Source organism: Canis lupus, chromosome 6 (assembly GCF_003254725.2).
Source record: "Canis lupus dingo isolate Sandy chromosome 6, ASM325472v2, whole genome shotgun sequence".
NCBI lineage: Eukaryota > Metazoa > Chordata > Mammalia > Carnivora > Canidae > Canis > Canis lupus.
In genome coordinates, this window is record NC_064248.1 from 14,461,258 (window position 1) to 14,478,383 (window position 17,126).

The 17,126-nt window shown below is 61.0% G+C and overlaps 1 protein-coding gene across 2 annotated transcripts in view; it reads left to right on the plus strand.

Annotated features, from left to right (window-relative positions):
* TTYH3 (tweety family member 3) overlaps positions 1-10,931 on the plus strand; it is a 30,225-nt gene extending 19,294 nt beyond the window's left edge. Inside the window, exons 10-15 of one of the 2 annotated variants that reach the window (XM_049111193.1) lie at positions 2,153-2,245; positions 2,670-2,806; positions 4,718-4,891; positions 5,462-5,537; positions 6,247-6,347; positions 7,856-10,931. In XM_049111193.1, the coding sequence (XP_048967150.1) occupies positions 2,153-2,245; positions 2,670-2,806; positions 4,718-4,891; positions 5,462-5,537; positions 6,247-6,315 (549 nt within the window). In that variant the 3' untranslated portion in view covers positions 6,316-6,347; positions 7,856-10,931. The remainder of the gene's footprint in view (positions 1-2,152; positions 2,246-2,669; positions 2,807-4,717; positions 4,892-5,461; positions 5,538-6,246; positions 6,348-7,855) is intronic. The other variant, XM_025416103.3, reaches the window with a different exon arrangement.
* Positions 10,932-17,126: the final 6,195 nt, after the last annotated feature.

A 17,126-nucleotide genomic window follows, 5' to 3' on the forward strand; every position in this document is an offset into this window, starting at 1 on the left:
GCTGGGAGTCCTTCCATGGAGAGGCTTCTCCTCCTCCCCTTCATCTGTGGCCCTGGGGGCTTGGGAGAGGTTTTTAAAAATAATTCTGTTCTTTATTTGAAAAGTAATACAAACTCTTTGAATTTGAAAAAAAGAACATCAAGGGAACATGGGGACAGATGTAGGAACAAAGTGAAGTCCACCCCCGGCCCATGGGGGCTGTTCCGGGAACTGGAGAGGTGGCAGCTTTTCCCCTGAGGTGTTCTGGGGCCTGAGCACTTGGTCCCATACATCCGTCCATTACCGTGCTCCTGACAAAACTCAGCCTCCTAGGAGGTGCCAGTCTGCCTGTGGGGGTCATCCCGTGGGAATCATCCCGCGGTGGTCCGCCTGCAGGAGTCATCCTTGGGATCATCCATGGGGATCCACCCATAGGAGTCATCCTCAGGGGATCATCCATGGGGGTCCGCCTGCAGGGGTCATCCTCAGGGGATCATCCCTTGGGGGTCCACCTGCAGGGGTCATCCTCAGGGGATCATCCCATGGGGGTCCACCTGCAGGGGTCATCCTCAGGGGATCATCCATGGGGGTCCACCTGCAGGGGTCATCCTCAGGATCATCCCATGGGGGTCCACCTGCAGGGGTCATCCTCAAAGGATCATCCATGGGGGTCTGCCTGCAGGGGTCATCCTCAGGGGATCATCCATGGGGGTCCACCTGCAGGGGTCATCCTCAAAGGATCATCCATGGGGGTCTGCCTGCAGGGGTCATCCTCAGGGGATCATCCATGGGGGTCCACCTGCAGGGGTCATCCTCAAAGGATCATCCATGGGGGTCTGCCTGCAGGGGTCATCCCACAGAGGTCACCCTGTCGTAGTCATCCTGCAGGGGTCATCCCACAGGGGTCTGCCTGTGGGGGTCTGCCTGCGGGGGTCATCCTATAGGGCCTGCCTGGTGCGCACACTGCCAAGTGGGTTGGGCACCACCCATGCGCACTGCTGACCTCTCAGACTTCTCTTGTGACCGGCTGGACCTTCTGCAACAAACTTCACCGAATTTAAGTTAAAAAGATGCACATATACATACATACATTAAAACTCCTTCCTTTTCTTTCTTGTTTCTGTCAGGGCCAGGGCATCCTCTAGGTGTTTTGTGAGTGGGTGAGTGGGTATGTGGGTGTGCTGTGTGCTGTGTGGGAGTACCACGCACAGGGGGTGTAGACCACAGGGATTTACTTCCTTACATGCTAAGGCTGCAAGTCGGGGTGATCAAGACCAGGCTCAGGCTGGGCTGGCTTCTCTCGCAGCCTCTCTCCGTGGTATGTGGACGCCTTGTTTTCCCTGTGTCCCCGCGTGGCTGTCCCTCTGCACATGTCTGTGCCCTGACCCCTTCCTCTTACAAGACCTCTGTCCTGTGGGGTTAGGGTCCCCCTGATGACCCGCTCTTACCTTAATTACCTCCTGAAAGACCCCACCACCAAATAGTCCCATTGTGAGGTATTCAGGGTTAGGAATGCAATGTATGAATCTGGGGAGGGGGTGAGAGGACGCAATTCAGCCCCTAACAGTGAGTTAGGTCATTCTGAGGCCCATTTCAGAATCACAGGGCGCCCTTAGAATACACACCGTAACCTGCAGTGTTGGGTCCTGTGGCTGGTATTGGAGGAACCCTATCCGCCCTGGAGGGTTTCTGGGAGGTCATCATTCCATGGAGAGGGTGTGCACAGCGGTGCCCGTAGACACACAGATGCACAGATGCACACACGCACACTACAGCATCCAGCTATACAGAGCATTTGGATGATGTTTTGTCACCTGAAATATCATGAAAAATTTCCCTTTAACTGTCCCTTAAAGTAGAATTTTTAAAACACCAGGGCCCCCATCAGGAGATAAATGGGTATTTGCCGCTGCTCCCCTTCTGACAGGCATTGGTGGGTCTCACTTTGCCCACTACACTCATGTCCTCAGCAGTGCCCCTGAGCCCAGGACCCAGACTACTGCTGTCGTTTCTAGAAGACCAGGGTCCGTGTGCCAAGACTGCAGGGTCAAGGGTGGTCTTGACAGCAGGGTGTGGGTGGACAGGCACCGGAGGGCTCTCAGGGGACCTGTGCCTGGCTCGAGTGCCCCCTCTCGACCGTGGTACTGACCCTGTGTGCTATGTGTCCCTCCAGGATCCCCTGCTCCGAGTCCAGGAGGTGCTGAACGGCACAGAGGTGAACCTGCAGCATCTTACTGCCCTGGTGGACTGCCGTAGCCTGCATCTGGTGAGAGCCAGCCTCTTGAGAGGGTGCAGGGGGAACAGCTGGGGGGCGATGTGCGGCAGGAGGAGTAGCTAGGGGGGTGGGGGTAGAAGGGAGCAGCTGGGGACAGGGTTGCAGCTGAGGTGTTGGGGGAACAGAAGAAAGCAGCTGGGGGTGGAGGGCAGAGGGTGTAGCTGAGGGGGTGCAGAGGAAGAAGCTGGGGTGTTGGGGGAACAGCAGGGAGCAGAGAGGAACAATTGGGGGATGGGGACTTAGAATGGGAGCTCACCAAGGGCTGGTGGGTCCAAAGCCCAGACTGGAGCCAGCGGGGTCCAGGCTGCCAGGAGCGGGCTGGACTGAGGCTCTGGCATGTCTCATCTCACCCTCCCTTCCCCGTCTCTCTCTTGGTCTCTGTGGGCCGTGCTGTCCCCGTGCCGTCTGGCCTCAGGACTACGTGCAGGCCCTGACGGGCTTTTGTTATGACGGCGTGGAGGGCCTCATCTACCTGGCCCTCTTCTCCTTCGTCACAGCCCTCATGTTCAGCTCCATCGTCTGCAGTGTCCCCCACACTTGGCAGCAGAAAAGGTGAGGGACTCAGCGCTTGCCCCAGGCCATATGGCATGGAAGGTGTTTTAGGGACGTGCCTTCCGGACACCCATGTCTTAGTCCCCAGGGACAGGAACAAATGCTTCCTCACCTCCTGACACTCTGTAAGCCTCTGTAGCGCTCTGAGGCTGGCAAGTCCGAGGGGAGTAGCCCCGTTTCACAGATGGAAAACTAAGTCTAGAGGAGCTCCCAGCCCAGGTGACATACAAGACCAGAGCAGGCAAGTGGAGCCAGGTCTCCTGCCTGCTAGTGCTGGCTCCGTGCATCATGCCCCTCCACTCTTCTGCCCGGCTCTCCTCACAATGTCTTGTCCGTCTCCGTGCCCCTGGGTGCACATGTGCAGGGCTTGTGGGTGGAAAAAGCAGCTATCCAGCTACAGGGACCTGCAGCTTCTACAGGGAGGGTCCAGGTGGCTGTGGCCTTCGTGGCCCATTCAGCTGGGTGACCAGGATGGCAGCTACCTCCTATGGGGCTGTTATGTCCTGATCTTTGATGTGGGGGTCCTGGCAGCCCCTGCCTCAGTCCCCCTGATCAGCACTGAGTTGAATGGTATATGGAGGAGCCAGGCCCCTTCCCTTGCTTGGGCCCTTACACTTGATCTCCCAGACTTACCAACTCCTATTGGGCTGTGACTTCCTATTGGGCTGTGACTGCTTCTTGGTGGCCCAGCTCTGATAACAAGTAGCTCAGCTCAGATCTCTTCCTTCTGTCTGGATTTCTACTCTGTTGTATTCTGTAGTGATGCTGTCAGTGGTGGTGTTGGTGATCATGATGATGAAGGTGATGGTGATAATGATGGTGGTGGTAATAATGATGATGATGATGATGGCAATGATGATGATGATGATGGTAGTGATGATGATGGTGATGGTGGTAGTGATGGTGTTGATGGTCATGATGACGGTGATGGTGGTGGTAGTGATAATGATGATAGTGATGGTGATGATGATGATGATGGTGATGGTGGTGGTGGTGGTGGTAGCAGTGAGGAATCTGGTAGTGATGGTGGCAGAAATACTAAAGATGGCAGCTCTAGGGAAGTGGCTAAGAGAACAGACCTGGAACCACATGGCCTGGATTCAGATCCTGGTTCTGCCTTTGCTTATTGAGTGACCATGGGCAAGTCGCTTAGCCACTCTGGACCTCCATTTCCTTAACTGTAAAATGGGGGTTGTAAGAGTATACCCTTCTTGGAGTCAGGTAGACACTAGATGAACCATTGCGTGTAAGGGCCCACCCTTGGGCTTGGCTGGTAATTGACCCTCAACCAGTTGCTACCCCTATTCTGTTTATCTCACTGCAAGGGGCCCAGAGAGGAAGGCCCTCTGCTCAAGGTGACCCAGCTGGTGGTTGGGAGGTGGGACGTGAACCCAGGCCTGGCTAACCTGTGCCATCACCACCAGGCAGCCTGGCCATAAATCTGACCTGGGAACAGGCAGTTCATGAAGATCCTTGAGCATGCCCAAGGCCTAGCTCCAGCTTCTTGCCTCGCTCTGCAGTAGCCTGAGCAGAGAGGATAGAAAGCCAGAGCACAGCAGAGCAGGAGGATTGGGCTCAGGCCACCCAGAGGTGCAGGCTGGGACCTGCAGGGCCAGAAGAGGGCACCCCTACCTCCAGGCCCCCAACCGCTTCTGCCCCCAAGGAGGCACTGCACTCCCTTTCCCTCAAGGCAGACAGCATCCCTGTGCACAGGCTGAAGGTCAGGGCCCTTGGTACCCCCGACTCACAGAGGACGAAGCCAGGGTGACTTGCCCACAGTGCCATAGGCCATCTGTGACCAAGCCAGGATTGGAACAAGGTATATCTACATCCAAGCTGACCCCACTCAGGTGTCCTGGCTGGCTGCCCTGGGCCAGGGTGTGAACCTGTGCCGGGTGTCCCTCCTTGCAGAGGCCCTGACGAGGATGGGGAGGAGGAAGCGGCCCCAGGGCCAAGGCAGACACACGACAGCCTCTACCGTGTCCACATGCCGAGCCTGTACAGCTGTGGCAGCAGCTATGGCAGTGAGACCAGCATTCCAGCTGCGGCCCACACCGTCAGCAATGCCCCTGTTACCGAGTACATGTGAGTAGCATCCGGAGCTGGAGGTGAGGGAGCAGAGCCAGGCAGACCTGGGCCCTGGGGTAGGCGTGTGGAGCTCAGAGTGCCCAATACAGCCAAGAAGCTGTGGGGGTGCCGGGGCAGGGGCCTCAAGACAGCGGGGTCACATCAGAGCTGGGCCCCCCACTGGGGCTGCCAGGGCTTGGTGGGGGGTCATCCAAGCAAACCTGTGTTGTGGCCACAACAGTGAGGCCACTCGGTCAGATGGAGGCCCTGTGTCTAGGGTGTGAGGGTGCCGTGGTGGAGGGCCTGGGGCCAGCCATGTGGCGGGCAGGCTTCCAGGCTGGGGGTGGGCTCCAGTGGGGCTGAGGCAGGCAGGTGGGCCACTGAGCTCTGGTTACTCTGCCAAGATCACGGGCACCCCAGGCACTTGACTGTGGGCCACATGCAGGGAGGCAATGAGAACGCCCAGGGCCAGAGGCTGCCAGGCAGAGCAGGGTGGACATGGGGTCCACCTGGCTCCAGAGTGGCCTCTGACCAGCGCTGGGACTGCCGAGGCTGGAGCCACTCACGGCCCCTCTCCCCACACCGCAGGAGCCAGAACGCCAACTTCCAGAATCCACGCTGTGAGAACACCCCCCTCATCGGGCGCGAGTCCCCGCCGCCCTCAGTAAGTCCCAGGCCTGGTGGGTGGGGGGCAGGCCTGAGGGGGGCGCCCTGCTGCCTTGGGGTCTGGTGTCACTCTCCTGCTCAGTGTGGCCCCAGGGGCTGCTGCTGTGAGCCCCCAGCGCCGGAGTGAGGGGTCTCCTGAGCCGGGGCTCTCCAGTGGACATCTGGCCCCAGGACATGGTGGTGCTGGAGGTGCCCTGGGGTCAGAGTGGGCAGCTGGGGGCTGGCTACCTGGTGGGTCAGCTTGACCCTAAGGGGCCCTGGCTCTCCTTCCCCAGTCTGTTCCACTTCCTTTCATTTCCTCCACGGACTTCCTGAACTCAGCAAAGAATTTAGCCTCAGGCTCTTCTAGCCAGTGTCCCCTCTGGCCTCAGGGTTGAAACAGAAAAGAGGGGACAGGTTGGTTTGGTGCAAAAGAGAAGGAGTTTGCTGACTGACAGGGGCCCTGGTGGCCTTCCTGGAGGTGATGGGCTGCAAAGGACAGGGCCAGAGAAGCTGAAGCTCACCCACCTTCAGAAATAGGTCTGTGCAGTGGCCCCAGGTGCCAGGAGCTGTGTGGGCTTGCAAGCCATCGTCCTGCTCCAGCGGCCCTCCCCATCGCCACTCTGCTCCATCCCCTCCCCTGCCCCAGCCCCAACAGTCTGGCGTTCAGGCCGCCCTCTCTCTTCTCTCTCTCTCTCCTGCACCCCTCCCACCCCGGGCCCTCCTAGCGCTATCTGGCGGCCCTGGACTCTGGCAGCCACGCGGGCTGGCAGTTTAAGCCCATGGATAGTGCCTGAACGCTGTGGTGGCCGTGCCCTCAGAGTGACAGGTACTGACCCCCCAGGTGCCCCTCCCTGCACCGCCTGCCGCGTGCTCTCTGCTGATTGCTGCCCCACAGCAGGGCCGTCTCAGCCAGGCACCCGCTGGGCCAGCTCTGGGTCCTTACAGGCCTGCAGACTTGTCAGCCACCAGCCCCGCCAGAGACTTCATGCTGGCCTTGGGCCGTGAGCCCCTTCCCTACCCCTGGCCCAGCTGCAGCTGCTCCCAGCCCTCTTAATTGCTTCCCAGCAAGGAGACCATCTGCCCAGGCCCGAGGGCGTGCCTGCACCTGGGCCCTAGGCTCAGTGAGCTAACCCCTGGGGGTGCGGCCAGCAGGCCCGGCCCTTGAGGGGCCACCCTGCATGTTCAAAAGTACACACAGGTGCATGCAGGCAAGCGTGCAAGCTGTTCCCAGCCGACCCCACATGTCTGTGCCCGCCTGCTTGGGCTCCTTCAGGGGCCTGGGGTGCTGCGCCCACCCCCTGCTGCATGTCCGTGGAATGACATGGCTCCCTGGTGCCCACTGCTCCTCCTTCCGACAATGTCCTGGCCGGCCCACCGGCACTCATGACCTTCTTCCCTACCAGGAGTTCCAGGAGGGCTGTCAGGTCCGGGGAGCGTTGTCCCTCCTGAGCTAGGGGCCGTGGTGCGGAGACTGAGGCGCGGGGTCAGCCTGCCACGCTCTCTACCACCAGCAGCCCGGGGCATGGCCCTCATCCACACCCCGTTGGGCTTGTGGCTGTAACACCCGCCTCCTCTGTGTCTTTCCCTGTGGACCCCACACATACATCGAAACCCTCGTGCTTCAGGTTGGACGAGGGTAGCCAAGCAGCCCTTGCCCTCCCCCACCTGCCTCACCTCCCCCACCACCTCCATCCTTGCGTCCGTTCTTGCGTCCGTGAGCTGGGAGGATGCGCGCTTTGTTCCCTTCCTGAGCAGGCAGCAGCATCACCCCGGCCTGAGGGGCCCTCCTTTCCCCAGGTGACAGGGCAGAGTGTAGCCGTGGGTCCTCCCTGTTCCTGTGGCCCATGGCCCTGCCTGTCTGGGCCCTCGGGGACCGCCTGACCCTTTCTCGAACATAACCTGACTCCGCCTTTGCATGATGCTCTCCTCGATCAGGATCTTGCTCGGAGAGGAGGCCTCACCACGTCCCCTCAGCCCAGCCGTTGAGGGCAACCTGCCTGTGGCCGCAGGTCCTGGGCACCTGGGGGTGCGGCTGGGGAGCCTCCAAATGCTGCCTCTTTGTAGGGCTGAGCTCTGCCTGGCCGGGGGCCCAGATGCCTGAGTGTGCTCCTGTTGCCAGAAGAGGACGCTGGTCCCCATCCTGAGCCTGGGGCGCAGGGGCTGTCCCTCTGCTCACGGGCCAGCCGGCTCCTCTGAGCCCCTCTGCCAGGGCTCCGCCAGCCGTGCCACTCCCATCCTGTCCTGCCCGCAGGGGTGCTTCTGGCTCGGCTCAGCAAGGCCCACAGGCCACGTCCGACGCCCTGCTGACCCCCTCTTCCCCTTATCTCCCTCCAGTACACCTCCAGCATGAGAGCCAAATACCTCGCCACCAGCCAGCCTCGCCCCGACTCCAGCGGCAGCGGCCACTAGACAGCCCCGGCCGGCCACCCGCCCACGTGCCAATCGCCCTGCTCCTCCCTGTGCCAGCACTGCCGCTTACACCCGTGACCACCCGCCGGACCCTCCGCACCTTCACCAGGCCTGCTGCAGGCACCCTCGCGGCCGCTCGCCCTCCCCTCCCCTTCCCACAGGGGCCTGGAGATGCAGGAGCTCTCCTCGGGTCATGCACCCGGACCAGGGCAGCGATGCCACCAATGCTGGGCCCTCCAGCCCTCACTCCCCACACCCCTCCACCTCTGAGGATCTGGGTTCGCCGAGCCCTGCTCGGGGCTGAGCTCAGTGCTGTGTCCCCGACACTGTGCAGCACGCCAACCCTGCGGACCCCCATCTCGGCTCACGCCCCAGCCTGCTCTCTCCCTTCCGCAGCTCCGATGCTTCTCCTGCGCCCTCAAGGCTTCTGTGCGTCACTTGGTTCACAGGCTGTGCAGCACCCCCTCTGCGCCAGGGAGCTGGAGGGGCCTCGGCGTGCACCTGCCCGGTAGGCTCCTGTGCAGGAAGTTCCCGGGGAGCTCCTCTTTCTCTCACTCCACCTGACCACAGGCCCCCTCCTGCCGGTTGCCAGAAGCCTCCTGGGGAGGCCCCCATTTCTCTGCCTCCCACCCAGCACCGCTCTCTCCCCTAGCGCCCACCCTGCCCGTGGAGCCCAGCCGTCCACAGCGGCAGGAGGACGGCAGGTGCCACGCCGAGCCCAGGCTGCACCCCCCAGGGCTGGCCATGTTCTTGGTGCCAAACCCCTCCCTCACCCCAGGACTTGGCAGCTCGTCCGGTTCATTTTTGCACTAACCACATTTGTCATCCTAGGGCAGGCGGGGCTGCGGGCCGAGCAGCGCTCCCTTGTCAGCTCCCTCTCTGTCCAGGACAGGCGCAGTGTCCCGAGTCCGGCCTTGGGGCTGGACCCGAGCTGGCTGTGAATGTGCCCTCGGCCCCTGCCACCCCTCTTGGGACTAACCACTAACCTCACCTCTGCGAGCGCCCCTGGCCGACCCCAAGCCGAAACATGTAACCCCTAGTCCAGGCCAGAGGTGAGCCTAGGACAACCGGCTGGGAGTCGGGCTGGAGTAGCCGTTTTCTTCTTGGGGTGCTGCTGGGGAAGGGCTGTAGACTGACAGGCAGCCTGAAAGCCTGGAGACCTGTCCCTGGGCAGGTGCTGCCCCAGGACGACTGTGTCCTTGGGAACCAATGTCCCTTGGGCTGTAGGACCGAGGTCCCTGCGGCCTCATTCTTCCTACCTGTGAAGTGGGAGCAAGGCTTCCCTAAGGTGCTTTGGCTTTAGTGTACAATGTTTGCTGTGTTTCCTGCCGTGGAGGGTGTGCCACCGGCAAGTCAGGATGGGAAGTCCCCTGCCAGTCTCAGCCCTGGCCTGGCCAGCCTGAAACAGAGAGGCTCTGGCCTGTGTGTCAGGCCAGGGGCTGCGGAGCACCAGCCAGCAGCCATGAGGGAGGGCCCGGGCCAGGGTCCTCCAGTGGGAAGCAGGCAACTGGCCAGGCCGCCTACGGGCATGTGGGCTCTTCCTTCCAGAGCGGGACAGTGCCCTTCCCTGGGACAGGCCTGGGGAGATGCCACCTGCCCCTCCTCCACGATCCTTTCTCTGTGCTGGTATCTGGGACCAAAAGGGCAGGTGGGCTGGGGGCCAGGCCACATCTGCCCCACTCCTGGGGCCACCTCCGCCCCTGGGAAAGGAGGGGAGTGAGCAAGCAAACACGGGGTGCCCCAGGTGGGCCTGGGGCCCTGAGCCTTGCATCTGAGCCCGTGGGCGTGGCCAAACCTCACCGCAGGGCCCTGTGTGCCCCAGGCCTCCCCGGCCATTGCGCTGGGCCCCCACGGCAGGCCTGCCCAGTGCTCCCTCCGGGCTCCACCAGTGGCGAGAGCGTCCCTGGCCCGGCGTCAGGAGGGAGGCCCCAGCAGTCCTGCCTGGTCCCTGCCGTGCGCTCTGTCGCTGCTCAGAAGCACAAAGGCTGCCCGCGGCCCTCAAAGGCCGCCCGCAATGTGAATGTACATAGCATGAGAGGCGGGCGCTGCCTGGACAGGCTGTGGACCTCGGCCGTCCTGGGAGTCCCCACCGTGCGTCGTATGCGTGTGTGCCTGCCCCGTCTGTGACTTCATCGAGTTCCTTCTACTCACCGAGGTTGAATAAAGGAAAAGGAGAATCATCAGCGGGGGTTCAAACCCAAGCCTCAGTCTGGAGGGGAACAGGTCCCGCCATTGGTTTTCTTTCTGAGTTTTCAGGGTCCCCTTCCCCCCCATCCCAGTGACCTGTCCACATCCCTCCCCGGCCTCGCTCCCTGCAGGCCCTGCATCTGGGGGGCGGCCCTTGACAAAGTGGGTGGCAGGTGGGAGGGAGGACCACCAGGGGCCTTGGAGCCTCAGAGGGTCCAGCTGGCTCCCAGGCCCGGACAGGCTGGGCAAGTAGGCAGGGGCCAGCCGGGACATCTGGGCCAGCATCCACCCACCCCATCTCACTATGCAATTCCAGCCCAAGCACCATTTCCCGCGGTACCCGGGACCCCTGCCCAGCCCTGTGGGAGGTGGGTAGCCTCCCTGGGCCCCTACCAAGGGGCCAGGGCCTTCTGTTTAACCATAATGGTTGTGTGCTGTACCATTTTGTTACATATAACATATAAGTCAATATAATTTTGTTAAGACTCCAACCCTTCCAATTCCCCTCCCAGCCCTGGTACCCATTCCCCAGTGTGATTTAGGGCCCTGAGCGGGAAGGGGGTACTGAGGCCTGAACCACTCGGCATCTTCTTCCAGCATCTTCCTCCAACCTCTGTAGGGCCATGGCTGTATGTGCTGTCGCTGTGTTTTTTAATTTTTTGTTTTTGATTTTTAACTGGGTTTGGGGTTTGATTTTTATTTCTTTGGGGGCTTTATTTTTCTTGGCAGATAACTAAAAATCTCGTCAATGTAATTTCTGTGGTTTCTATTCAGCTTGGGTTTCATGTTTTAAAATAAACATTTTAAAAAACAAGCCCCGTTTCCCGAGTTGATTTGGCTCCTGACCCAGTGTGTGGGCAGTGTGGTCACCTGCTGAGGAGCCAAGAGCCCTGCCCCCTTCCGCCCAGGGGGAGGTAGGTGGGGACCCGACCCAACCCAGGAGTTCAGGCAGTGGGAAGCCTGTGCAGAGTGTCCTCTGAGTGGGACAGGTCTGGCCTTAGGCAGGGGTGTTGAAGGGGGCCATGTGGGAACGATGGTGTGTCCCCAGGGAAGTGCATTTCCTGGGCCCCATTATGGGGGCATCTCCAGGCACTGGCCTCCTTGGGGCCCTTCCCATTCCTACCCCTACCCCACAGGCAGGATGATGGCCAGAAAAGGAATAAAGGAGCCCGTTGTGTGCCCGGAGGCCAGCAGGGACCATGGGCCCCAATTGCCCACCCAACGCGAAGACACAGGTGTATCTCTTCCTCCAGCAACAGCCCAGCCAATGAGAGGCCTTACCGCTTAGCCAATGAGAAGCAGCCGCTCGGGTCTCCTCCAATGGGCTTCTGTCCAGAGCAGCCCCGCCTCCCCCGTGGGGATATATAAGCAGGCGCCGCCCCTTGGCTGCCAGCCGTGTTTGTGATTCGTGCGCAGGTGGGGGTCTCAGGGGCTGTGCCCTTCCCAAGTAAGCTCGTTTTGCTGGTGACAACTGGCTGCTGTGTTTTTAGGGTTAACAGTCACTCTTATTCTCATCTGAGAAAGGGACTCTGGAAGGTGCCACATAATCCAGCACGGAGCTCTGGAGGGGCGCTGGTCGGCTCCCTTTCCTCTCCCAAAGGTAATACCACCCACCTCCCAGGAGAGCTCAGAGCCCCGGGCATTGGGGGACACACCCTTTCACCAGACAGCATTGGTCTCCCATGCCTGGGGCACAGGTGGCCGAAGCACCTGCAAGGCTCAGTGGAAGACACCAGGCGGAGCTACGGCACACCCCAGCTGCCTGGACAGCTGACCCCAGTTTGGCTCCTGAGGACACCCAGCACCCAGGGGTGGAGACATTTGAGGCCTCCAGGGTGCAGTAAGGAGAGTGAACTGGGGACATCAGGCCAAGGAGCCCAAAAGGCAAGAGAGCCCCACAAGGGAAAGAGTCCAGGCACTTCCTGACCCTCTGGGACCTCAGTTTCCCTGTCTGTGTGTCAGAGAAGGCACAGTGACATCTCAGTCCTAGAAGCTGTCACATTCCTTGATTCACGGCTCCTCCATCCTCAAAGCCAGCAGTGGCGGACCTTCAGATCCCTCGGTCTGACCCTGACACTCCTGCCTCCTCTCATGAGGACCTTTGTGATTGCATGGGACCCACCTGGATAATCCAGGATAATAATCTCCCCATCTCGAGGTTCTTAATTTACTCACATCTACAAAGTCCCCTTTGCTGTGAGGTTAGCATACTCATCAGTTATGGAGATTAAGATGTGAACATCTTTGGGGACTACCCTTCTGCCCACAGTGTGGAGAATATCTGGGGAATGAGTGTTTCGGGCAGAGAACAGCCTGTGCAAAGGTCCTGAGGCTGGTGTGTTCACGAAAAAAGCGAGGGTCGCTGGAATGGAGGGGCAGAGAAGAGTGGTCAGAGATGAAGCACAGGTGTGAGGATTGCAAAGAGCCAGTGGGTCTCCTAAGGACTTGGGAGGCTGACTCTGCAGGAGGAGGATGCCGTGGAGCATCTGACACGACCTGACATTCATTTTAACAGGATGGCCCTAGCTGGCGAGTTGGGAAGGGAGGAGGGGCAGAAGCAGGAGAGCAGGTAGGAGGCGATGGCAATGGTGCAGGCCAGAGCGGAGGGCAGCCCAGCCGGTGCTGGCCAGCCGAGGAGTGGTGAGAAAGGAGTGGGTTCTGGAAGGCAGGCCAATAGCACTTCCCCCACACTGTGTGTGGGTGTGGGGTTCAGGTCGAGCCGTTGCAGGTAGGGGTCTGTGTTGTCATAAAATAAGACAGGCAGCTGGGGAGGGAGCAGGTTTGGGATCAGAAGGTCAAAGGTCCTGTTTTGGACATGTTGAGCCTAAGATGCCTATTGGTTCCTCCAGAGGTGGCACAGGGAGGGGTGGAACAATGAGTCTGAGAGTCAGGGGAGAGCACTAGGTGGCAACAGTCAGCTGGAGTCTTTGGCTTGAACACTGTTGAAAGCCACGATCCTGGGTGACATCCCTCAGGGAATGGGTGCAGAAGAGGAGACCGAGCGCCAGTGTTTGGGGTCTGAGAGTGGGGAGGAGCGGCCAGCAGGGCAGAAGGAGCCCAGGATGGGGGGGTGTCCCGGCAGCCACATGAGGACAGTGTGGAGGAGAGACGAGGGACCATGTTGTGTGCTGCTGATGGCCAGGTTCCTTCCAGGAGCACCAGAAGAGACCAGTGGGCTCAGCCACCTGGACACCACGGGAGCCTTGGACAAGCCTAACAGCTGGCTCTGGAGAGCACCGGAGAGGATGCGGGGACAGCAAGATGTGACTCCTCCTCTTTGAGTTTAGCTGCAACGTAGAAAAACTGCCACACCTGGAAGGAGTGTGGCCCCGAGGAGTGTGTGTGTGCCAGCCTGTGTGTGTGTTTTAGGACAGATAACAGCATGTGGGACAGACTGACATGGCATGGCTGCAGAGGGAAGAGGGGACAGCTCATTATGGAGTGGCCTTCAGTCACCAAGAAGGGTGGGACCCAGGTCACAGTGGAGGGCTGACCAGAGATGGGAGTGTGGACTCCCTGCTGGCCTGGCTGTCAGCTGTTTGGGCAGCAGTGGGGGCAGATGGGGGGTGGATCTCATGAAGTAGAGGGGCCGAGGAAGTGGTGGGGGGTGGGGGCAGAGACTGCAGGGGAGCCAGAGAGCAGGTGGGGACAACGCGGGCACAGGGGACTCACCACGGCCAGAGGCTCCTTCTGGAACTCCCGGAGGGCAGTGTTTCCCTTCAGCTGCCCAGGCGCAGAGGACAGGCTTGGCTGAGAGAGAACATAGAAGCAAGAGCCAAGAGAGGTAGAGGTGAGCTCAAGGTTATGACTGAACCTGGGGAAGGGAAGGATGAGCCCATGAGGTGTGAGGGGGGCTGGGGGTCCGCCAGGGTCAGGAAATGGAGGGAGGGAGTGGCACAGACAGGAGGTGGATGCAGAGTGGGGTGTTGGGGCAGGTAAGATCTGGGGAGTGACCATGTAGTGGGGACCAAGGGAGCAGGGCTGGGGGAGGGGAGGCCAAAGCAACCTGGTATGGACACAGGAGCAGGGTGGGCGAGCGAGCTTGGGAGCCAGGAGGCAAGGTTTCCAGGAAGGAGGGGCCTTCGGAGCCCCAGGGCGGGCTGGGGGGCAGCAGGTGTTTTGATCCCAGCCCTGGGAGGTCAAGGAGCAGGGTCTGTAAGTGGTGGAAAGAGCGTCTCCAGGAGTCAGGCAGATAGATGGCCAGCAGGGGGCGCTGGGTCCTCAGAGGACGGGAGACTCCGGGCAGGGCCGGTCCCAGGGACTGCGGGACCCATCCTGGAGCTCAGGACACTCCTGCATTCCCGCAACACTGCTGGTCTGGGGCTCACCGTGGCTCTGCTGGGTGGAGGCCCCAAGGATCCCGCCAGGACGGGCCTCGAGGATGTGGCACGGCCAGCCCCCCATCAGAGCCGGGGGTGGGCAGGATGGTGGCGGGGGTGGCCTGAGTGGCCTGCTGCTGCCGGCTGGAGCTTTCTTCTTGACCACATACTGGTAAGAACTTTCAGGTTCACGATACGAACTTTTAAGGGCAAGAATGGGGCGTGCCCGGGGATTTTGGTGGGTCCTGGGGAAGGCTGATTTGGGCAGGGAGAGAGAGCAGCAGCTCTCCCCAGCAGCTGGCACCCAAGGACCAAAGTGGACTGCACACGGCAGTAGGGGGAGGGTCCCCACAAACCTGCACCAGAGCAGGTAGGGGACACGGGAGGGGCAGCCACAGCTCTAAGCTCCCAACCCAGAATGCTAACATAAGCCCGACCACCTCCAGGGGTGCAGTCAGGAGCCCCAGGTCCCTGGGTTTCTCCTAGTGATGCCCCAAGGGCCTTGTGTGTTTGTGTCCCACCCTGGGCTCAGGAAGGGGTCACCTCCAACATTTGGCCAGGCTGGGGCTCAGTGTGGGGGGGGCGGGGGCAGATGGGCCTGGGGCAGAAGCAGGAGGGGCTTGTCCGTCTGACAAACCGTCTCTGGTCATTCCCCACCCGCCCCGCCCCAGGCCCAGAGAGGCCCGAACTGGAGGAAGCCCCCAGCAGGAAAGGGAGCCTCCAGGCAGTCCCGGGGTTGACCACCGGGGGGTGGGCCAGGTTGGGGAAGGGTGGTGGGGACCCAGTCCGCTGTCTGTCCTCTGTCCCAGGCGTCTGGAGCAGCCCCACCTCCGCACCTCTTCCCCAGCTGTGCGGAGACCCGGACCCCCCCCCCCCCCCCGCACCCCAGTGAAGCCTGGAGCTCAGATGCGCCACTGCCTCTCAGGAAGTCTAGTCGGCTGTGATGGCCCCAAGGTGAAGGGAAGTTTGTTTAAACCGAGCAGGGAGGGGCCCCCCAGCCTGGACCTGGCGCGCTCAGCCGCCTGGCAGCACGGAAGCCCCAGGGGGTGGGGGTGGGGAGCACCCAGCTGCCCCCATGGCTGCATGGTTACTTATTTTGAAAGCCCCCAAATGACAGGCAGTGTGGGAGGGGCCGGGCTGGGGGATGGGCACCCCCGTGGGTCAGCCGGGACCCTGTGTGGCAACCAGCCACTAGCCCAGTGCAGGGGGGTGGAGGGGAGAGCATGACACCCTCAGGCCTGCTGCGGGGGGAGAAGTGAGGTCAACTCTGTGACTCATCTTCCTGGGGGAGGGCCCCTTCCCCACACCCCTGAGGGCAGCAGATGGAAGAAATCGGGCTGCTGGTTCCCGTCAGGCCCCTCCTGGACCTGCTTCCCCTTCTCAGGAGGAACTGCCCGCCCTCCATTTCTTGAGAAGAGGGAAGGGCTAGGTGTCTGTGCCCCTGGGTGGCAGCCCCCCACACCCAGAGCCCTGGGGACTCATTTACCCCTGCTCTCAGACGAGGACCCAGGGCCTCCTCCCCAGGTCCCCAGCTCTGAGGCCAGCCCTACCTGTCCCAGCAAGGGCTCTCAGCTCTGTGGGGCTGCGGCCAGCGGCCTGGGCCCTGGCTCTGTACTCAGGCAGGCAGCAGGCTCCTCTGCCGGTGGCCGCCCTCCGCTCCCTCTCCTTGGTGATTAGTTAGGATGTCCCTTTGCACCACGGAGGGGGCACCCTGGACAGGGGGTCAGGCTGTGATGCTTAGGGGTCCTCCTCCCCTCCCTCTGTCCCAGACACTGCCCACAGCCCTTCCGGAAGCCACTCTGCTGACTCAGGGCTATACAGGCCCAGATGGGGTCAGGCCCTGGCCAGGTGCCCCCAGGCCCGAGGAGCCACCACCAGCAAGGGTTGTGAGGAAGGAAGGATGTCCTGGCCCATGCCCTCCATTTGGGGCTGCTGAGTATGCAAGCACATGGCTGGTGGGGATGGGACTGGCTTTTTAAAAAAAATTTTTTTTTAAAGATTTTATTTATTCATGAGAGACAGAAGCAGAGACATAGGCAGAGAGAGAAGCAGGCTCCATGCAGGAAGCCTGATGCAGGACTCGATCCCAGGACCCTGGGATCACGCCCTGAGCCAAAGGCAGACACTCAATTGCTGAGCCACCCAGGCATGGGACTGGCTTTGAGTCCCCGGCAGGTCAGGGCTGGGGAAATGTGGCACTTTTCAAATGACTGTCTCTATTCTGTGTTGAGAAGTGAATGAAGGGGAGGCCAGGACCCAAGACCACCAGGCCTCTGCGTTTGAGCTCTTTACCACCCCGCCAGCCTAGGTGCCTAACCTTGGCGGTCCCTGGCTCCGAGCCTTAGTTCTGGCATTTCCAAAATGGGACAAGGATATGGCCTCCGTGAGTGTGTGATGGGGATGAAGCCAGGTAAGAAGGTCCCAGGCTGCGCCATCTCCAGCCCCCGTCCCTCCCACAGGGAAGGCAAGGCTCCCTGCAGCCTCCAGACCCAGGCCTGACACAGGATGGAGCCTTAGGGCCACTCCGCCACCCCTGACCATATCCACAGTGCCTGGGGCTGGCCGCGCCTCCCACGCACCTGCCAATGGCTGCTCCGCTTCCCTTCTATCTCTCTCCCCCCCTCCTTGACAGCAAACAAGCCCCCAGGTCCCCTGGATCCACCTCCCATGGACTTGCACCTCAGGCCCAA